Here is a 23,539-nt window from a genome sequence, read left to right on the forward strand (position 1 = left end):
TGAAGGAACCGCATGCGAGAGAGCAGTAAATAGCTCTCTTATCTCTGTGCTGTGAAGCACACCTTTCTGTCTGACTGACAGGGACTGACTGCCTTGGTTTATTATGAAGAATAGTTTCTCTAAGCTGACCTCCCTGAAGAGGAGATGAAGCCTAGACAAAGACCCTGCACAACCTCACCTAGGATGATTCTTATTAAAAAAAACAGTGTGATGCAATCCGTTGTTTTCTTAGGATTATTTGATTGTACATTGTCTTAAATCAGATAGAGATATTAAATGATTATCAGTGTCTTCATCTTCATGCTTTAATTCTTTTTTTTTTTATTCTGGAAAAATATAGTTTGTCAGTCTGTCACGCATGAGTGATTGAGGAAGACTTTTTTTTTTGTGCACATTTTAACTAAAGCGATGACTATTTCTACGGTCCATGTGATTGGTTAATGGCTTTGCTGAGAGTTCTTATCAGTAGTTACCTACACATTTGAATCAGCCTTCTCTTTGGATAAACCATCACAAGCTGGATATTAGGCAGTTCTCTTTAATATGTAGAAAAATATTTTACATCTAATTAGCATTTTGTCTGCCATGTCTCTTTCAGGAGGTTAAACATTTTATTGTAAACGTGGTGAGAATGTTGTTTATTCCAGGTTATTTTAATAAAATTAAGTTTAACTAAATTGCAGAAGTGTTCAAAACCTTCCATTCTTTGTTGCTACTGACTGGCAAAAGTTGCTGACTAGTGGGGCCTCAGATGGTTAGCTGACACTTATTTTGTCTGCTCTCAAGTGCTTGTTTTAATCTTAACGGTTCCAGATGTTGAGACACTGATCTCCACCATTAAACTCCCTGCTGCCTCTCTCTGTGCACTGCCTCTCAGTAGGATCCCATACATGTGCAAGACTTTGTGGCTGGGTGCAATGTTTGCTGTTGCAGTAGCTGTGTGGTGCAATCACACCGTGGATCCAGTCCAGACACGCCACTAGGAGATTCCGCCATTGGGCAATGGCACTAGGTGCTCCACAGCTATTGGCAAGCCCACTGGAAAAACAGCCTACCTGAGACAGGAGAAAGACACACTTGGTGGAGAGATGGGATTAAATGATAACACATCTCAACAAAGCTATTGGGTAACACTTTAGTTGAAGTGTCTTCTTATGTGCTAAACTGCCCTATAAACATCCACACAACTAATGCAGTCATAGACATTATGTTTTTGTGTTCTATAATGATGTCTCTGTTTTTTTAATCTAGCCTGGCCTCAGTCAGCCCAGCCAGCATCTCAGTTGGTTATCAGACCTAACTGAGGGGATTTGATATGGAACGATTTCAGTGCCAGCAGAAATAGTATTTGAATTAAATGTTGAATTTGTATCTAGATATTGAATTTGAATAAAACATGTTTTATTTATTTGTAATGCACATACTGTTTATTGAATTCATACATTTTACTTGTATTTCATGATTTGAAACTTTATTGAATGAATATTGCGATTTATTGAACATTCAAATTCAATATTTATTCATTCAGTTTCAATATGGTAAATATTGCATTCATTGTCTACAAGTTTAAGTTTACAAACTATATTTTCAAGTTGATCAATCTTTCATATATTCAACTTCTCAGATGCATTCAGATTCGATTTTCTATTGTTTTTGTATACAGTGCATTCGGAAAATATTCAGACCCCTTGACTTTTTACACATTTTGTTACGTTACAGCCTGATTCTAAAATTGATTAAATTAAATGTTTTCCTCATAAAACTACACACAATACTCCATAATGACAAAACAAAAACAGGTTTTAAGATTTTTTGCTAATTTATTAAAAATTAAAAACAGAAATACTTTATTTACATAAGTATTCAGACCATAGGAAGAAAAAAATTCAACATGCCACATTGGCTTCAGAACCCACCAGAAGCTTCCGTTTACCAAGACAGCATTTGATTTGATCTGTTCTCTATATTTCCTGGCTGGTAATGTACCAGGATGTTGTCTCTGGTTTGGAATCTGAATTTAGAGAAGCTGAATCTGAATGCATCTGAGAAGTTGAATATATAAAACTTTGATCAACTTGATAAACAGACAATGATTTCAATATTTACCATATTGAAACTCAACATATAAATATTGAATTTGTATGTTCATTCAATTCAATTTAAAATCATGAAAAGTTCAATTTATGAATACAATGATTACATTTGTGCATCACACATTATTGTACATCAAAGTATTTCATTCAAATTCAATATCCAAATACACATTCTAAATTATGGAATTCAAATACAATTTATGTTGGCACTGAAATCGCTCCATAGATTGGTGACACGGCATAAGCGTTAGGATCCGTGTACGCTTTGTTCAATCAGTATCCAAACTTAAACAACGAAGACGGATAATCATTTTGATTACGTTAATGAATTTTCTATGTCGTCCACAAGATTGAATTAATGAACAGACACGGTGGGGGCGTAGTAAGGAAGGGCTGCCGTAGGAAACGTGTTCTAGCGGTTTCAAAGTAAAAGCGGTGTGACTCCAGCGTTACTTACCTGGCCATTGCTCCAGCTAGCTAGCTTTTGCAATTAGTAATGTGATTTATTTTATCTTTCTGAATCATTTGTCTCAAAAAAGGGAAGGGAAAAATAGCCATGGTGTCATCGAAAGTTGTGAAACGCAAGACCAAAGCATTCTTTATCGGCTGGCCTCTTGGCTTCTATTTCTGTGGAGTTTTGCTATCTGTGTGTTTAACTGTTCTATTTCTGCTTTCTGACAGGCCACAGAGACTGCTAAAAATAAGACAAGCAATAGAATACAAAGAGCAAACTCTGATCTGGCCCTATGGTGACAAGAGCTCCACCTGGCGGCATGCTGTGATCATGTTGCTGTCTACGTAGCTTTTACACATGCAGCAGATTCAACCTCTTCACACAGTGGGTGCTGTAGCAAATCCAGGGGGATTTAAGTCGGCTACATTATTCAATATCTACAAACAAAAGTATACAGGTCTTCCTCTTGCACATACAACAAAGCCCGTGTGCAACCCATGTGCAGATATCCCTTTAAAAACACACACATGCACGCTAACACAGACACAGTACACAGAGCCATGCTGGAGGAGACACAGCATCTAATCTGCAGAGCACAGGTGTCCACCGAGACAGAAAACAGCTGTGGGCATGGTTGACAGTAGCTCATGTCAAGCCCAGTAGGGTGTTTGATCCCTGGAGCTAATGTCCTTCCTGGTTCCCTGAAAGGAGAACTAACAAACAATACAAACAAATACCAAATACAGCTCAAGGATGAACCATATAAAGACTGGATTCACTCAAAACAAAAGCTGTCAATCAAAATGCATGTTCCCGGTGCCTGAACACAGAAACAGACGAGACAAGGCATACAAAATCCTGTTTTTTTGGCATCTACATTTAAATAAATATTCAAAAGATAGACACTTATAACACTGTAGATAAGTGTGTACTGCAGGTCTACTTCCTGTAATGCACAATATTAGTTCACGGAAGCAATATAATATATGTCATTGAGCAAATGCTTTCATCCAAAGCAACTTACATACCGATTCATTACGGGTGTTCCCTGGAATCAAACCCACTACCCTAATGTTACAAACGCCATGCTCTACCAACTGAGCTACAAAGGACCACTCTATTGTACCATTTCCCCAATTATGTTTTGACTAAACTAAAGTATTTTAACCATGCCATATCTCATTGTAGATAAACTACACTATGTATAGCAATAATCATAAAGTCATTCAAGTCACCCTAACATAAGTGCTGGAACATTTCACCATGTGTCAGCAACAGTGGTATATCATGACATTGCATAACATCATCAAGCAACAGAATGTGCAATATATTCACCAGCAGATGGCAACATTGAACTATACTTTTATGTATTTATTAGAGAGGATTTTAGTATTGCTTATACAGGTCATTATAAATAACTCAGGATATTTGTCCATGGTAGTACATGTTATATACTATGTTAGGCAAAAAGATTGATCCATTATATACTGACATGTTTAGAGAGGGTCATGTTGAGGAAATGGAAACTAATAGATGTTTTCACATTCATCTAACCCTTATAGAATGATTCAAAGACAAGGAGACTCAATGTACTGTATATAACAAATTATTTTAATTAGCTATATTTTTTCATTCTCCTTTTTTCTTTTTTAGTACTTTGATTTTATTATTTTATGATACAGCGCTATACAAATGAAGTTATTATTGTTATTCTTACAAATCGGTATCATTAACAAAATGTATTAAGATAACACGTTGTTTTCACAATATATTACACCTTTAGCCAGGCTTTATTTTATTGTAGAATGCTCCAATGAATGCCCTGCAATTAAAAGTATTTCTCCTTTCATCTCTTTAATTAAAAAGCCCAGCAGAAGACTGAATATCTGCAACAACAACGAGATGGTGAGAAGCTCTGTAATGAATAATTCACAATGTGGTACAGTTCAAAGACCCTTCCGAGAAACCAATCTTTCCCCTTACTGAATATCAAACAGAGGGTTCAGCGGAGCGGCAGCGCGTGTCTTGTCATGGAGGTCACTTCTGAAGTCAGACAGTCGGTTTCATTGAGAACCTGATGAAGAATAGCCTGGTCTCAGTGACTATTGTTGTTATGACATACAAGCCACAGAGGAGTTGACTAAAGCACAAACAGGTCTAGGACCAGGCTAATTAAAGATCTATAAGGGTCTACTCATTGTTATAGTAATCACAATTGGGATAATACTGTACTACTGTATATATCACAGTGAGCAGTCTTCTTTTCTTCATAGCTGTTAAACTGAGTCCCCCACTACTTTAGTACAGGTCTCTCATGATCTCCTGCAGTAGGGGGTGCAGACACATCTGCAGCTCCTGCTTCTTGAGCAGGTGGATGTGGCGGACGTGGTTGGCCACCAGCTGCCGCAGGTCGGTCATCTTCTGCAGTAGCTTGGCGAACAGCTGGGGGCAGTCTGGGTGGATGGTCTTCAACTGCAGCTCCAGGGCCTGCAGCACTGTCTCCTGGAGGTCCTCGATGGGCTTCACGTTCACCAGGCCTGGACGGTCTAGAGTAGAGTACAACATGGTCAAGGTTAGTCACCGGAGAGTGGCGAGTGGGAGAGGGAAATAGAGGAAGATTGGACAAACAGTATACAGCAAATGATCTGAAGTTATAATGATCTACCTGATGAGCAAAGTCCAAGTTCAATTGAAATGAGGACACCATTATGTGATATTTGGTCTCAAGCCCAGTCAAGTCATCTCTGAGCAATAAAAAAGCAAATCTTGCAGATCTTGCATATAAATGCATAAATGTAAAACTGAAAAACAATCACCTCCACTGAGGATGATGACGGCGAAGAAGAGCGCCATATCACTATCGTCCAGCTCCAGCAAGTTGAACTTTGCCGCAAACTCAAACTTGGGCTCCATCATCTCACAGAAGGGCTTCCTCAGGCTCTTGAGGAACTCTCGGGTCATGAAGATCTGCCCGTAGGCAAACAGTGTGCCGTCCTTGTTCATGAGCGGCGCCAGCATGGTTGTCATGACCTCGATGACCCCATACTTCAGCAGGATCACCTGGTCGTTCATGTCCAGCTCTGTGAACCCAGGGATGCTCTTGGTGAACTCTGTGACCTCTTGTACGGCCTCGGCGGAGCGGAACTGGATGCGGCGGAAGACGGAGAGCTCCAGCTCCTCAGCAGGCTCCTCAGGGGGCAGGACGGACCTCTGGCGCTCCAGTACTGGGAGCTGTCTACAGTTTATAAAGTACTGACCCGCCGTCAGAGACTTCATGTCATGGATGACAAACGGCTGGAAGAAAAGAGATTCATCCCATCGGTAATTAACTATGTGAAGAAGCATTTCCATCCATTGCCATTCATTCTCTTGGCACTTAGTAGTGATTCAGTATTAGGCACCTTGCTTGGTGCACAAGGGGTTAATCTAACTAGGAAATAAAAGGGAAATTAAAATCCTGACTTTTATGTTTGTTTCCTTGAGAACCAAAAATCAATCTGTTTCTCTAAAATATAAATAACGGTCTATTAGTTATTTCCTCTTAGACAAACTGGCATGACCCAATATTACTGCTTCCTATAGTACTTTGATATTTTGCTACCAGTAAATCAGGACAGAGTGGATCTACCAAAAACTGTGATATTCAAATAAATAGAACCAAATGTCTGGTGTGTGTGTTTGAGTGTGTGTGTGAGAGAGAGCGAGAGGTGAAGTGGCTTTCAATGGGTCTGTTCTGATTGATCTCACAAATTTCCCATTGACATCAATGCATAATTCATGTAACACTGTGTGTGCATGTACAGTATCTCAAGTAACAATTGGGCCCTTACTGAGTTTCCGTGGGTCTTTCCAGAGAGGATGGCCTTGGCCTTGCTCTTGGTCAGGGGAAAGTGTCTGTGGTAGGACAGACACAACTGTCTGGACAGGGCTCTCAGGTCCGCTGACTCTGGGTTCCTGGGTTCCACATCCATAAACTCAGCCTGCAGCAGCTTCTCTCTCTCCACTTGGGGCATCCGGCCGAAGCGGATGGCTGCATGGGGGCATCAGGGAGGTTTACAGTTAGTGCATTACATTCTAGCCTGGGTGCCAGTCAGACGCTTTCTGTATTGAACAATGCTAACAACACTGCCTGGCCAAACAAGACAATGACAAATAGGTTGGCTAAAGAAGGACTATACTTCATCCCACTGTGTAGAAAACTTTCCAAAGTCTAAAGGCCCTTTTCAGACAGACAACTGCTGTTGAAACAGTTCATACTGAATATGTGTAACACCCTTGACATTAAATAAGTGTTATCAAATAGGACAACTAACCCTGTCACCCCATTTGTGAGTGGGCGTTACTCAGATTGTGATTGTATAATAAATACTGTTGCAGAAGGACTTATGAACTTTTACAATAGTTCTCATGGTCTCCATTTGGAGCCCAGCCCATCTGTCTAAGCATTTTATGTCATAGCCACATTATCTGTCTTAATTAATGAATGATTACACCACAAATATTTAACTGAACAAAAATGTGATAATTCCTCGCCATTATATGGATGAGCTGAGACAAAGTTGCGCGCACATATTGTGTAACCGAGCAATGTCAACTGATGACAAATCAAATCTGAGTTTACACAGATTTGCAGGTGTTATAGCAGGTTCAGTGAAATGCTTGCGTTAACAGCTCTAACAGTGCAGTAGCAAGTACACAAATTAAAAACAAGAAACGTCAGAACGACATGACAACATCTCCTGAGAGCTTTGGTGTGTCTGCCAGCAGTTATCCCATCACAGGTACTAAAAGAGTACAAAGATCACTGTTATACAAACTAACATATAAATCACCAATAGCAAGCTGTCGCTGAGATTGTGGTCTGACTGCATACCACTGACATACAAAGAGGATGAAATTGCATTTTTATCTGATTTGCCCAACATAAGTAGGCTATATTTAAAAGCACATCAAATGCAATGTTCAAACACATCATGTGACCAGCTAAGACAGACGGACAGGAATGTGCTTATGGTTGCTATCTATCTCTTCCAAATTTAACGCAAGACAAGCAAAAAATTATATGAGCTTTAGGCAAAAGGAATTGGAGAAGCCAAAAACCCCTACATAACGCACAGCTTTGGCGTTATCATGTATGACAAATCATGACCCTTACAAATCTTTGTAGATTTTTTTACATAACAATGTGGTGGCTTACCATCATGTGACATTCCCACAAGCAGACATTTCTGAAAGCGACAGTACTGGCACTTATTCCGGCTCTTTTTGTGAATCCGACAGTGCAGATCACAGTGGTCATACACCAGTTTTAACCGCACGGTTCTGCGGAAGAATCCCTGAGAGAAAGGCAGAGAACATGTTGATTGTAGAATCCTACAGCAGCAGTTGGCTATAATTATTTTACAGGATTTTTTGTTGTTGAAAGGAATGTAAACAATGTAAAACCATGAGCTTTACATTAATCCAAGTGCCAGGGTGCGTGTTTATGTTTCAGGGTTAAGTCCTTACCAATATGGCCCCATGGAGGTTACATAGCAAGACATTTCTATACCTCCAAGCATTCACAATAATCATACATATTGACAAGCCAACAGAACCAAAGGAGGTAGGTCTCAGTCCTACCTTGCAGCCCTCACAGACATGGACGCCATAGTGGAAGCCTGAGGCCTTGTCCCCACACACTCTACAGTCAATATTGAGCAGAGAGCTGGCGTCTGTGTAAGTAGGGGGATTGGAGTGAGGCCGGGGTCTGGACAGGCTGACAATGCTACAGTCGCTAGACTGAGAAGGCGATAAGGGCTTATCGTTTACTGAACCTAAACAATATACATAACATCGAAGGCAAAAGGAAAGAGTGTCATTCAAAATGTGTGGCAATTGCTTTAACACAACATTCAATTGATGTGGATAGATAATTAAGTTATTACACTTTTAGTTGTAGGAAATTACAGATTTATTGACAATCCCTTACAGTAGACTTACCTTGATACACGCTGTATGTGTCGTTGTATGAGTGGCTTCTGTCTGGGCTGTGGTTAAATGAGTGGCTTCTGTCTGGGCTGTGGTTAAATGAGTGGTTTCTGTCTGGGCTGTGGTTAAATGAGTGGCTTCTGTCTGGGCTGTGGTTAAATGAGTGGCTTCTGTCTGGGCTGTGGTTGCATGAGTGGCTTCTGTCTGGGCTGTGGTGGTGGTGGGGACTGTTGTGGCTGTACTCTAGAGAGGGGAGATAAGGGTAGTCCAGCGTCGATAGGGTCTTCATGTCAAAACTATTCATCTTGTTGTCCATCTCTACCAAGTCCAACGTGCCCAGCCCAAAACTCAGCAAGGACCACGCTGCTCTCCGTGTGTCCACCATCTCTGGATAAGAAGACACTAGACAGCAGTGTTAAAAGAAAAAGGTCATCCAACAGTATAACTATCTCCATTCACTATAAATAAAGCTATCAAGGAGACACCCGAAAAGGAAAACCATTCATTACCACCGCCGTTGTAACTGTACTGTAACTTTAGCCTGTTAAAACTAAGAAATCGAACTGGACTAATTCTACATTCACGCTGATATGGATCTGGTTATGTATTGTACATTAGATTCAGGGCAAACACAGGAATGCAATTTAGGAATGGTTTCATTGAGCTTACAGTAGTGCTTAACAGATAGTGAAAACTAACTAATCCGCCTCCTGGTAGGAACTCTCAGCTCCACTGTAAGTAAACTCACCCTTCTGTATGATTTCAGCGGGACAGTAAGAATATCTTAGACACTAATAACATTTCTCCTCTTTTACAGAACGCACAGACAGATCTTTAGATGCATTAGTAGAGACAGGTCAATATGGGCATGCCCTCTTCAACTCAAAGAAAGACAGGTCTAACTACTCTTTCTCTCTCTCTCTCTCTGCAGAAATCGAGATATGATTCAATAAAACATCTCTGATTGTAGGATGATAAATTGCCTTTCTGTTATATGTAGCTATTGTCTTTCAAAAGTCATGAGAAAACTTTAATGGGTGTCATTGGCCATAAATCAAGAGGCAATGCATAATTTGATTATACATTTGTGGGGAAAGGGCCAGGCTTTCAGTGTGACGCATCAAATGCTCATTGTAGTAGTTTTATTTTCTAATAGACAAGACCTAATTACAACCTCTAACAGGCTCAAATAGGTCTTGCACATGCTCAAACCTGTGCTGTGTGCAATAAAAAGTGTGTGTTTTTTGGTTTTACTATCCTTGTGGGAACCAACAGTGAGGACATTTTGCCAGTATCTACAAGGAAAAAGGATATTTTAGGCTTAGGGGTTATGTTTAGGGTTACAATTAAGGTTAGGGTTAGAATTAGGGTTAGGGGTTAGGTTTAGGAATAAGGGTTAGGGGTTAAGGTCAGGGTTATGGAAAATAGGATTTTGAATGGGAATCAATTGTTTGGTCGTCCCCACAAGGATAGTATAACAAACGTGTGTGTGTGTGTGCGCGTGTGCATCATAATGATGATAAATGATCTACACATACCTAAACAGAAGACTGACAATGTCCTGTGGAATAGTCTAGTTACCAAAGTGGACTGATTTCAATAGTTAGTGTGTTAGAAGTTGGTAAACTAGGAAACACCTGAATTATGGCGATCATATAGAGGTCTCGATTATACAATAAAATAAAATTGTAACATGAATTGAAATAAATGACATCTTTGTCAAACTGTCAAAAGTTGACAGTAGCCTTTTTCTAGTTTGAATTACAGACAAAGTTAACATTTAAATTCACACCGTAAATCCGTATTATAATCCAGCAATGTTTTTTTTATGCCAATGCAAATAGGTCTAGATAAATTGTCAAATGAAATAAATTAAAGCCTTTGATCGATCTAAGACCAGTATCAGTTTATGCAAAGCATTGTCAGACATCAGTTTCACTTGTTCACCTTTAGCCTGAGCCAAGCAGTCTACATTCTCACGTATCAGAATTTTTCAAGGCTGATATAGCCTAGCCTACCTGTCCTTGTCTTCTATACAAAAATAGCCTTATAACGCTTCACCACGCACTTGTACAGCTTCATTCACATATTCCGCAATTTTTCTTCCTTTTTCTTGATCCCGTTGTTGCAGAATTATAGGCCAGGGCTCTGCAGGTTGCATGTGAGTCATATGGCCAGTATCTGAATGACAGAAGTTCCCCTCGCCCAGTTTACAGCCTGCATACTTCCCTTCCCCCATCCATTTGCGGGTCGGACTTTGGAATCATACTTCACGGAACACTGGAGACAAACCTGTTGCTCAAAGAGTGATTATCTGATTTTATAGGTACGCTGGAAGAGTACAATGAGATTATTTGATTCTCATAAGGTGTGAAGCAGTACACAGAAATCCATAGGCCATCAGGGGTCCATTTTGACACAAATGGGTAAAAGAAATGTCATAATTTCTAAACAAATGTTTTATCCTTCTGAAATGATTTAACTTTGTCAAGAAATTACCCTGAAAAAATATATAAATGCAACATGTAAAGTGTTTGTCCTATGTTTCATGAGCTGAAATAAAAGATTTTCAATATGCAAAGAAATGCGTATTTCTCTCAAGTTTTGTACACAAATTTGTTTACATCCCTGTTAGTGTACATTTCTCCTTTGCCAAGATAATCCATACACCAGACAGGTGTGGCATATCAAGACGGTGCACCTTGTGGTGGGGACAATAAAACGCCACTCTAAAATGTGCAGGTTTGTCACACAACACAATGCCACAGATGTGGGAAGTTCTGAGAGAGCGTGCAATGATGACTGCAGGAATGTCCACCAGAGCTGTTGCCAGAGAATTCAATGTTAATTTCACTACCATAAGCCGCCTCCAACTTCATTTTAGAGAATTTGGCAGTATGTCCAACCAGCGTCTCAACCACAGACCACGTGTATGGAGTCGCGTGGGCGAGCGGTTTGCTGATGTCAACATTGTGAACAAGTACCCAATGGTGGCGGTGGGGTTATGATATGGGCAGGCATAAGCCACGGACAATGAACACAATTGCGTTTTATCAATGGCAATTTGAATGCACAGAGATACCATGACGAGATCCTAAGGCCCATTGTCGTGCCATTCATCCGCCGACATCACCTCGTGTCAGCATGATAATGCACGGCCCCATGTCTCAAGGATCTGTACACAATTCATGGAGACTGTATTTTGAAACATCATATTTGACTATAAATGTGTGACATTTTTCAAATATATGCTTATTTTAGGGATTTTAAACCACTTACTTGGGTTACAAAAGGCTTTGCAATCATTACCAATTTGGTGCTTTTAAGCAAAACATATGTTGCCTTTTTTAGGGGTTAATAATACAAGTGTAACCTATTAATTTTAAACTCAAGAAATATAATTCCATGGGTTACATCTGCATTTCTAATGCAGAGAATGAGTAGGCCCTCTAGAGTCACATTGCTTATTGATGCATGGTAACTTTATTAAGAGTTGTAGGACTGCAGAAACCATCAGTGGATATAATCATGTCAACAATAATGTCTACAAACAAAGCCAAATGCCTATAACAATACCACTAAAATAGAACTCCAGATTGAACAGTTTATGTCGACACAGATAACCAGGCATTAGTAAATTATGGCTATGGATTCCCGTCTCTGTAGAAACATGCAGTTAGTTTAGTCAATTAGTGATTTGAGAGCATATGTCAAAATAGGAGAGACTTTAAATGAGTGTTGTAATCTCCTTATGCTAATGTCAGACCGTACACATTGAAGCTATTAAACACATTTACAATAAAGCTACAACATTCAAAAGTCATAAATGCACAATACAGATGGTTTGATGCTCTTCTGCCCAACAGTGATTCCCACACTACTGCATGATCAACACAAACTTTACATCTCTCGACTTGCATCTCAAGAAGTCATACCATTAATTGTAGTACTGTAATGATATAGCATGCACAGTACGTATGTATCTAGATAAACAGGAATGAGGTTACTGTAACACTATGTGAAGTTGATGACACAGAGACTGGTTTCGGTACCTCATTTTTCATTCCCTCTGTTGCAGGGTTATTCAACCCACACTGCGTCTAGTCAGAGAACAGACTTGCAAAAGACTTCCTCAAGTTGCGCATGGTTTCGGCCTTGGCCACGTCTTCACTGGCTGTACGAAAGAAGGATGTTTCCTTCAGACCAAAGGCATTGGTCAGGGACTGAGATTTACTGGAAAACAAAATAAAATAATTGATTACAATCTGTAGAAAGCCAAAGGTTTTGTCAGAACAAATAACCTCACAACCTGATTGTAGAGCATTGTATTTATTAGATACGGGCTCTTCTTTTTGGATAAACCTTTTAATTATGTCGGAACTATGTTTTTTTAATGTTGCTGCCAATGTGTTCTTACTTCAGCGATGGATGTGCCTGTGCTTTTTCCTCTGCTGTTGGCTGCTCTACCACTGGAGGCTGGCTCTGCTCAGGGCTCAGGTCCTTCTGTTGTGCCTGAGTCGTTAGCTCATTTTGGGGTTGGACCAGTGGCTCAGGCTGGGGTAGGGCTGAGGCCTGTGGAGGTGCCTTGAACTCGGGTTGGAGCTGAGGCGCTGAGTTGCGCTGTCTTGGGGGTGCAGGCTTGGCAGGCTGTGCTGGAGGTGTTTGTTGAGCCCTCAGGCCTCCTGGTCTGGGCTTGCCCTGACTCGCTGACTGGGGCTGGGGCTGCTGTGTGGTTGGGGTAGGCCTCTGGCATGAGTCCTTAGCAGAAGCTTTAGGAGTTGACTTTGGATCAGGCCTGGGACTTTGGGGTTCCACCCGGCCCCCTAATTTTAGTACAAGAAACACTTTATGATATTATCACACTTTTGCTGTGGAGAGAGGATATTGAAAGTCTTTGAATTTGAGTCTGTATTTTTTCACAGTTGTACGTGAAATTTTGTCCCTCAAACCATCTGACAAAAACAGTAGACACAGTCTAAATCGACACTGGTCAAGGGAGGAAGTAAAAGCTGCGAAATAAAGACACACAAAGCAGGAGGGGATACAATATTACAATACTGCAGATACATTATCTCTCATGCATTAGAAGCAATGCAATGTGGGGCGCACATGCTTTGAGGGTATAGATGGAGGGGTTTTGACCAACCAATCAGTTTGCTCAATGATTCTCCACTTCAATAATATGACATGTTAGATAAAGAGTTTAACTATCATTAGTGGGTCTTAAAATATAAGTACATTGATATTGTTTTCTGACCTTGCTTCACCTGTGTTTGTTGTTGATCTTCTTGCTCCACATATATTTCTATAAACTGACATTTTTAAGGAGTCTCTCTAGCTACTGTATGTACATAGTGCCACAATATAGGGTGATTTGCTCGTTGATATTGTCTTTTTATACAACCATAACAAATATGGCGACACAGACTGAGCATATACCGCAAAGGAAGCTTTATTGCCAGTGACAGGGGCAAAATATCCAGTTGGGGAATTTTTTTCCACAATGTATTGTTATCTGTACTGAATTCTTTCAAACAATTCAACACTAGTTCCAAGAGAACACACTTAACAGTTGGGGGCAACCCTGGTCCCAAATAGAAGCAACCCAGCCGGTATGAAAAACTAAGCCAACAAAGGAGTTTCACCTGGGCAGGATGGCTGATTTTGAGTTTCCACTGACAATAGCGCCTTTGATCAATTAGTTACACAACAAATACCTCACCATGCAACTATTAAGGACCTTGTTACCTCCACTCTATCCTCCCTTTTATAGGAAAGTCATGGCAGTTTGCCCCACAAACCGAAACACAAAGCCACAGGTAAGGCTTTTTACAGGGTTACTCTCTGGGTTATCTGCACAGACACAATGGCATTTCATACACGTTGGAAAATAAATTGCACATAGAGCTTGCTAACATAGTTCATTTGTACAATTCTGTTAGTAACAAACAAAAGTGTGTTTTAGAATGTGACACACATTTACAATGATGTTGATATAGCTGTATTATTAATTATACAGAATGACCATTTTACCAAATAGGAGACATGCATGGATTCTACATTATTAACTGTTACTTAATGCAGGTGTTTTTAATGGGAAAAATGTTTGTATCCCACTTGTGAATGTAGCTGTATGAATAAATTATGGAATAATATCTGGTAATAAAAATATAAAGAATATAAAGTTAAAAACATATATATTGCACTCTCCATTAACACAGAGGAGTATAAGGCAAATATGTCAAAGAATCCTTAAATGGCAGTAACATAAGCATAACTCCACGCACATCATCACTGCAAAACAGAGCGCCATCACTGTTGTCATGGCAACACCAATATGGTTGTTGATATTCTGCACGGACGGTGTGCGTATGGTAGATTCAGAAACCTCATACCTAATATTTCAGATATATTATGTAACACGTTGACCATTTAACTGAATCACAGTTTCGTTTTTTGACTTGAAAACATAATTTAAAGTGACAGGACTAATTTGACTACATCCTGAAATATATATATATATATATATATATATATATATATATATAAAAAGATTGACACATTAATCGTTGGCCAAAGAGGCAAAGGTTGTTACTGGAATCTTACTAGTTGCCAGACAAACCTCTAGAGTAAGTATGTTAATGAATATTAATTATTGGAATGAATGAGAGCGTTTGAATATATCATAGTTAGTTACTCTCTAACTCTATCACATAAAATCTCTCCTCTCACGATCACAACTGCAGCTGCCACAAACCAATCCCATATATTTACAGTGGGGGACTGTGATTATATGTGCTGCGTGATAATGAGTCAAATATGTATTATTAGGCAAAAAAAATTGTACACTATATAACATCCTGTTGTTTTTACAGTAATTTACTGGCAGCCAGGTACAGTAACATACTGTACTTTTTTTTTTTACAGTAACTTACAGGTAACTGTCTGCCAGTAAGTTACCATAAAAACAACAGGATTTTTGTTTTTTACAGTAGTCTATTGTAATTGTGTAAGTTATCTAATATGCTTGTCCTCATACACATGAAAACAGCTATGGCTGTGTTCTGAGCATAGGGACAGGTTATAAAACTGTCAAAGAACTGTCTTTCTAAGCATTGGTTGTTATAGCAACATTCACTGATGGAAGTATCTTCATGGGTAAGCTATCTGCTAATAATGGACAAAGACAAATCTAAATATCATGTCCTTTCAAACAACGCATGGAATGAAAGTTTATAGAGCAGTGATCTGGCTGTATGTATGCAGGTACTCATCAGCTTTCTTGGCTCTAACATTTGTTTTTTTATGCATACATCTATTTTGTATAACTTATACAATATGCATTTGTTATTATGACACATTCACAAGGCATAAATCACAGGGACCATAGTTTGGATCTAAAGAATAATAGTGGTATCACTAAAGAAACATCCAGAATGAGAAGGAAAAGAAACATACTGTTACCTGCCTTAATATCATTCATGCAAAACCAAAATAAATATCTATTATATTAGTATAGGTATGAAAATAATTACCACTACAGTCATACGCACCAACATGTACATATTGACATATACACAAACGTCAAACTGCACGACAAACCACAGTTTGAACAATATCTAAAAGTACACACCAAAATGGGGTGGGGGGGGCTGGGGGGGTAGAGGGAGGGCAAATAATGAATAATGACTGAATCAAACATTGGGCACACACAGCAGCACTGGACTCAGTGTAGGCACAATTTGCTTATTACACTGTCAACAACAGCCCCAAAGAACCACGGCCACAGAGAAACAGAGGCGACCGTTACAAGCACACTAAATCAACAAGGAAACACGTTAACAGTACATCTTGACACTGCATAGAGGAAAAACACAGTCCAGGCCAGCACTACACTCTGGCCCAAACTAATACCAGCCACATCTCAGTTCGTCTACTGTCTCTCCCCAACACCCTCCCTGCTTTTGTGTCCAGCTAATGTATATCATCATCATTTCGATATTAGATAGACTTCCTCTCTGGCGGGCTACTCAGTTGGCCTGGACGGGTTTTGGCCCCACTGCAACGCCATTACAGTCGAGAATGTACTGCAGACAACCTTGAGGAGGGTGTGTAGTGCCAGTCTTGGGATCAACCACGAGGTCCTTCTGGCCACCACTCTGCAAACACACAAAACACAGTGATACTCCCATTGACACTACAGTAATAGTGTCCACTACAGTAACATTCTTTAATGCAGAAGTCATTATGTCCTTATGATACAATTCTGCTTTAAAGAACGTACTTTTTAAACAGGAATATTGGTTTTATACAAATATAGCTATACTCTAGTTACTAAGAGGCAGTAATACGCAACCTGCTGCCCTATGTAAATAGACATGAAATCACTGGTCACTTTAATAATGGAACACTAGTCACTTTAATAATGTTTACATACTGTTTGACCCACATCATATGTATATACTGTATTTTAGTCAATGCCACTCTGACATTGCTCGTCCTAATATTTATAGATTTCTTAATTCCATTCTTTTACTTTTAGATTTGTGTGTATTGTTGTGAGTTGTTAGATACTACTTCACTGTTGGATCTAGGAACACAAGCATTTCACTACACCTGCAATAACATCTGCTAAATATGTGTATGTGACCAATAACATTTGATTTGATATGCCTGTAATACAATAAACTCTAATATAGGCGGAGGCTCTCAAACCGGATTTCCTAAAAAGCCTTCCTGTAAGACTTTGACTGATCATATTCCCCATACAGTGGTGTATGTAGCCTACCGCACCATACCTGTGATGGCTGCATGGTGGTGGGTCTGTTAGGGGACCCAGTGGGTGTCCGTCCTACTGCCTGGTTCATCTTGGCTACCACCATGTCAGTGATGAGCTGCCTGTCCTCTGCCTGATGCTCTCCTACCAGTGGCATGGAGGACCCCACCACCTGACACACACAGAAGATGGTATTATTACCAGAGGAAGAGAAGGTGGAAGTGGAGTAGGTTATGAAGTGTGGACAATAGATTGCGTGTCACTTTTAGTTGAAATTAGGGGAAAACTGAATGGCTGGGAAAATAGGTAGCCCAGCAGCTAAGGAGTTGGACCTGTAGCCAAAAGGTCACCTGTTCGAATCTTGGACAGGCATTGGAAAAAAAGGAACTGCTGGGTTCATATCCTAAAAACAATCCTCTACCGTTGGGCCCTTGAGCAAGGCCCTTAACCCCAAAAACATGCTCTCCATCCAGGGGCACTGCAGCTTGACCCTGTGCTCCTCGCAACTGTGTGTCTGTGTGAGCATGAACATATAGTTAACCATATCATATGTATGCTGCTGTTCCCATAACAACCAGATAGACTCAAAATGACCTGACAAGGATGTGGAATACATCAAAACATTGATTAACAAAGATGTTGAATCTTTCATTATATTTAACTGCGTCGGTGTGTAGATAGCAACTACATAATTAGGTAATACAGCATGAGAAATTCATGCAATACGTCAAGCACTGTATATTGAAATATTTTCACACATACTCCAAATGTATAAAGCTCATACCTCAGTGATGTAATCTTTCCCATCCTTCCCATGAATGGCTTTGACAGCACAGATATCCAACCCTCCGAAGATCACTGAGCAGGTGTCAACCCACAGCTTGTACCTGATCACAGGGGAAGAAGGATAAGATACTCACACAAAGTGGTCTTTTACATAGTGTCCCAGTCAATAGATTCATGTCAAGGACAAGTGTGGTGCTATTTAATAGAAAGGATTTGCATGTAGCAATGCAATTACTCAAATGGCTGTTATCAGTTGTGTACCATTCAGAGAGAACACAATGCAGAGTGCTAACTCGGATCAATACAGACATTTACATTGTCTCTTAATGAGCTACGTGACTCTAGTAATGAGACAGGGCATTGTCTGGTATTGTCCTATTAGAATGGATGCATTATCAGTGGTGCTGTACTGCTGTTGTTCAGGAATCATACCTGTCAGTCATGGCCACTTGTTCCAGCATGGCTGAGCCTGTGTTGGTCTTCCAGTTGCCAGAGATTGAGGTCCTCCTATAATGGATGAGGCAGACATTACACATGTATACATATTAAAGTCCCTGGCAAATTCAAATTGTGTTGGATTAATTTGATTACACTTCTGGATTATTTCAAGAAATGGATGATCCTTAAGCTATACTGTGGAAAATGTAAAAGTTTTCAGAAGCGTATATCATACACATCAAACAGGTGAATAATTAATACGTACATGTAAGCTTTGTAGTCATTGCCAATCTTCTGGATCCTGATGTCGTACTTGGAGTCGATGAGGGGCTCAGTGGTGGTGTAGGTTTGGGTAAGAGCCACCACACTGGCAATGTCCTGGAATTTACTGTGGTTATCCACCCTCACCTGGACACAGCACACAGAGTACAGTTAGAAACCCAGGGAAGCAAAAACATTTGTAGATGAGAGTCGTCAGTGGTTTTCTCAAACTACCAGGTTCTCCGTGTATTTTTTTCTGCTGGTATAATCTTTTTTGTGATGCAATGGTTTTTGTAAATTACAATAATAACAAACAGACCTGCACCTCTTACCACCCATCACTAGCAGCCCCACAATCTACAGAATAACAATATCAAGCCTTGATAACATTCTTACCTTTCCTACTCCTGAGTGAGCATGTCCAATTTTCACAACAACAGGAAATGTTGGCATGGCAACCTGGGTGATAAACCATGTAGACATTACTGTTTTACATATGCGTGGTTTCATCATACAACAAAGCAAAAGAAGTCCACATTAAATGCTACATTTCAGAGCAAGAGATGATTAGGTTCTTACCATGTCCTTGTAGTTGGGATAGAAGGTCTGTTCAATCAGAGGGAACTTCTCTGCACCAAGCTTCCTGTAGGTGCTTATTAGCTGTGCAAACTAGAGACAAACATCAGACATCCATTAGTCAAATTATGCACAAATACACAAGCATCATGCATGGCACCCAGCCAGTCCTCTGTCTACCTACCGCCCAGGGCTTGTCACACAGGTTGTAGATGGACTCCAGGGAGTTGATACTGGGGATGCCCCCATACTGCAGACCAATGATCAGGTTACGGAAGTCCTCATTCTGGGTCATACTGAAGGCGTGTTGGCGGATAAGGACAAAGTCAGGCTTGAATGACCTGTAAAAAAATGAATATACAGATGCCTTAGAGAGAAATGAAAATGTATGTACACAAAGACCAAACCGGACATGCGCGTGCGCATGCAATCGCATGTTGATTTTGTACCCCCACACCAGACACGATCAGTACTCGAAGTATCAAAACAAACTCTGAACCAATTATATTAATTTGGGGACTGTCACGCTGAATATTGAAAGGACAGGCACAGGAATACGTAATAGTGTTTTTTATTTCTCCACCCAAAATAAAGTACGTCATGAAAACGACGGGGACGAAGCCCAAAACAAACACGTACATATGTGTGTATATATATATATATATATATATATATATATAACAATGTGCACTGAGATACGGGAAGCAAGTGTTTTAATAAAATAAACAGAACATAATACAAAACAAGAACCTCGAAGAACACACAGACATGAAACAGAAACAATGACACCTAGGGAAGGAACCAAAGGGAGCGACAAACTCAGCAAAAAAAGAAACGTCCCTTTTTCAGGACCCTGTCTTTCAAAGATAATTCGTAAAAATCCAAATAACTTCACAGATTTTCATTGTAAAGGGTTTAAGCACTGTTTCCCATGCTTGTTCAATTAACCATAAACAATTAATGAACATGCACCTGTAGAACGGTCATTAAGACACTAACAGCTTACAGACGGTAGGCAATTAAGGTCACAGTTATGAAAACTTAGGACACCAAAAGAGGCCTTTCTACTGACTCTGAAAAACACCAAAAGAAAGATGCCCAGGGTCCCTGCTCATTTGCGTGAACGTGCCTGGTTTTGTCTCACCAGGGGTGATGGTCGGATTCGTGTTTATCGTCAAAGGAATGAGCGTTACACCGAGGCCTGTGCTCTGGAGCGGGATCGATTTGGAGGTGGAGGGTCCGTTATGGTCTGGGGCGGTGTGTCACAGTATCATCGGACTGAGCTTGTTGTCATTGCAGGCAATCTTAACGCTGTGCGTTACAGGGAAGATGTCCTCCTCCCTCACGTGGCACCCTTCCTGCAGGCTCATCCTGACATGACCCGCCAGCATGACAATGCCACCAGCCATACTGCTCGTTCTGTGCGTGATTTCCTGCACAACAGGAATTTCAGTGTTCTGGCATAGTCAGCGAAGAGCCCGGATCTCAATCCCATTGAGCTTGTCTTGGACCTGTTGGATCGGAAGGTGAGTGCTAGGGCCATTCCCCCCAGAAATGTCCGGGAACTTGCAGGCGCCTTGTTGGAAGACTGGGGTAACATCTCACACCAAGAACTGGCAAATCTGGTGCAGTCTATGAGGAAGAGATGCACTGCAATACTTAATGCAGCTGGTGGCCACACCAGATACTGACTGTTACTTTTGATTTTGACCCCTCCTTTGTTCAGGAACACATTATTCCATTTATTTTAGTCACATGTCTGTGGGACTTGTTCAGTTTATGTCTCAGTTGTTTAATCTTGTTATGTTCATACAAATATTTACACATGTTAAGTTTGCTGAAAATAAACGCAGTTGAAAGTGAGAGGACGTTTCTTTTTTTGCTAAGTTTATATATGGCAGGTAATCAAGGAAGTGGTGGAGTCCAGGTGAGTCTGATGATGCGCAGGTGTGCGTAACGATGGTGCCAGGTGTGCGCCATATTGAGCAGCCTGGTGACCATAAGCCGGAGAGGGAGCGCACGTGACAGTATTCTCTCCCCGACGCGCGGCTCTAGCCGCAGGACGCTGACCAAAATGACGATCCCGGGGAACAGGAACAGACCGGTCACCTCTGCAGAGGCGCAAGAAACCCGTCAATCCGGCTGAGACGCAGGAGTATGGCGACCTAGAGCGCCGGAGAGAGAGCATAACTGACGGTACCCCCTCCCTGGGAAAGTTCGGATCCAGCCGCAGGAACGATCCCGGGGATCAGGAGCGGACCGGTCACCCCCACTGATGTTCGGGAACCTGTCGCCAGCTGGGACGCGGGAACCTGACAGACCAGCTGAGGCAGGGGAGCCTGGCAATCCGGTTGAGGCATGAGAGCCTGGCGAGGCAGTGGAAGCAGGGGAGCCTGGCGATTCAGTGAAGGCATGAATGCCTGACGAGCTGGCTGAGGCAGGGGAGCCTGTCGATCCGGCTGAGGCATGAGAGCCTTTAGCGGCTCCCGGACCCGACGTCATTCCCACCTAGCCAAAAATACAAAAAAACACTCCCTGATACTTCCCTTAGGTGAGGCGCCATTCTGTAATGATGTGCGCTGAGAGTCGGGAAGCAAGTTCAGGGATTGAGTGTTTAATAAAATAAACGAAACATACAAAACAAGAACCTCGAACAATACACAGACAAGAAACAGAAACAATGACGCCTGGGTAAGGAACCGAAGGGAGTGACATATATAGGGCAGGTAATTAAAAACCTCTATGGGCTAGGTGGGACGCTAGCGTCCCACCTGTGGTGCACTCCATCAACAGCAGGTGCATTTCAAGAGCGGCAAATTTGAATCCAAATAAATGTCAAAATTCAAATTTTTCAAACATACAACTATTTTACACCCTTTGAAAGATAAACATCTCCTTAATCTAACCACGTTTTACGATTTCAAAAAGGGTTTTACGGCGAAAGCCTACATTTACAAGAGTTGTGTGTAATGTTTTGTCAATTCAAAGACAGGGTCACCAAAACCATAAAACCAGCTAAAATGATGCACTAACCTTTTACAATCTCCATCAGATGACACTCCTAGGACATTATGTTAGACAATGCATGCATTTTTAGTTCTATCAAGTTCATATTTATATCCAAAAACAGCGTTTTACTATGGCATTGATGTTGAGGAAATCGTTTCCCTCCAATAACCGGCAGTCAATTCAACACCACAAATTAAAGAATTAAAATTAGAAAACATTGGTAAAATATTATATTGTCATTTAAAGAATTATAGATTTACATCTCTTCAACGCAATCAACTTGCCAGATTTAAAAATAACCTTACTGGGAAATCACACTTTGCAATAATCTGAGCACTGCGCCCAGAAAAATAGGCGTTGCGATACAGACTAGACGTCATGTTGGGGAGATCTAAAATCGAAAATACTATGTAAATAATCCATTACCTTTGATTCTCTTCATCAGATGTCACTTCCAGGTATCACAGGTCCATAACGAATGTAGTTTTGTTCAAAAAAGCTCATCATTTATGTCCAAAAATCTCCGTCTTGTTAGCACATGATCTAAGCCAGCCGGACTTCTCGTCATGAACGAGGGGAAAAAATATATTTACGTTCGTTCAAACATGTCAAACGTTGTATAGCATAAATCATTAGGGCCTTTTTTAACCAGAACATGAATAATATTCAAGGTGGACGAATGCATACTCTTTTATAACGTATTGGAACGAGGGTACCCAACATGAACTCGCGCGCCAGGTGTCTAATGGGCCATCATCGTTCCATGGCTCTTGTTCGGTCAGATCTCCCTCCAGAAGACTCAAAACACTTTGTAAAGGCTGGTGACATCTAGTGGAAGCAATAGGAAGTGCCAAAATATTCCTCAGCCCCTGTGTTTTTCAATGGGATAGGTTTAAAGGTAATACAACACATCAGGTATCCACTTCCTGTCAGAAAATGTCTCAGGGTTTTGCCTGCCAAATGAGTTCTGTTATACTCACAGACACCATTCAAACAGTTTTAGAAAATTTTGGGTGTTTTCTATCCATATGTAATAAGTATATGCATATTCTAGTTACTGGGTAGGAGTGGTAACCAGATTAAATCGGGTATGTTTTTTTATCCAGCCGTGTCAATACTGCCCCCTAGCCCTAACAGGATAATTATTAAGGAAGTGATGGAGTCCAGTCTGACGAT

The 23,539-nt window shown here is 40.6% G+C and overlaps 3 protein-coding genes across 7 annotated transcripts in view; 1 reads left to right on the forward strand and 2 right to left on the reverse strand.

Annotated features, from left to right (window-relative positions):
• The window catches only part of LOC106571905 (RAF proto-oncogene serine/threonine-protein kinase), a 35,079-nt gene extending 34,402 nt beyond the window's left edge, over positions 1 to 677 (forward strand). For all 3 annotated transcript variants that reach the window (XM_014145455.2, XM_014145454.2, XM_045695924.1), the window contains one exon: positions 1 to 677. This exon is cut by the window's left edge and continues 961 nt beyond it. The gene's annotated coding sequence lies outside the window, so the exon portion shown is untranslated.
• A 3,220-nt stretch (positions 678 to 3,897) lies between these two features.
• On the reverse strand, positions 3,898 to 10,728 carry LOC100136393 (peroxisome proliferator activated receptor gamma). 3 transcript variants are annotated; one of them, NM_001123546.1, is given in 10 exon segments: positions 4,139 to 4,925; positions 4,928 to 4,931; positions 4,934 to 4,943; positions 4,946 to 5,093; positions 5,364 to 5,841; positions 6,378 to 6,577; positions 7,745 to 7,883; positions 8,170 to 8,363; positions 8,530 to 8,919; positions 10,536 to 10,704. In NM_001123546.1, coding segments are annotated over 9 exon segments (1,557 nt in total). In that variant the 5' UTR covers positions 8,834 to 8,919; positions 10,536 to 10,704; the 3' UTR covers positions 4,139 to 4,845.
• A 1,249-nt stretch (positions 10,729 to 11,977) lies between these two features.
• The window catches only part of LOC100136520 (synapsin-2), a 43,673-nt gene continuing 32,111 nt past the window's right edge, over positions 11,978 to 23,539 (reverse strand). The window contains exons 4-13 of the mRNA XM_014145457.2: positions 19,539 to 19,695; positions 19,358 to 19,447; positions 19,175 to 19,237; positions 18,783 to 18,925; positions 18,512 to 18,586; positions 18,078 to 18,180; positions 17,316 to 17,465; positions 16,616 to 16,676; positions 12,935 to 13,340; positions 11,978 to 12,750 (exon numbers count right to left, since the gene is read on the reverse strand). Coding sequence (XP_014000932.1) covers positions 12,618 to 12,750; positions 12,935 to 13,340; positions 16,616 to 16,676; positions 17,316 to 17,465; positions 18,078 to 18,180; positions 18,512 to 18,586; positions 18,783 to 18,925; positions 19,175 to 19,237; positions 19,358 to 19,447; positions 19,539 to 19,695 — 1,381 coding nt within the window. The 3' untranslated portion in view covers positions 11,978 to 12,617. The remainder of the gene's footprint in view (positions 12,751 to 12,934; positions 13,341 to 16,615; positions 16,677 to 17,315; positions 17,466 to 18,077; positions 18,181 to 18,511; positions 18,587 to 18,782; positions 18,926 to 19,174; positions 19,238 to 19,357; positions 19,448 to 19,538; positions 19,696 to 23,539) is intronic.

This window comes from Salmo salar, chromosome ssa15 (genome assembly GCF_905237065.1).
Source record: "Salmo salar chromosome ssa15, Ssal_v3.1, whole genome shotgun sequence".
Lineage (NCBI taxonomy): Eukaryota > Metazoa > Chordata > Actinopteri > Salmoniformes > Salmonidae > Salmo > Salmo salar.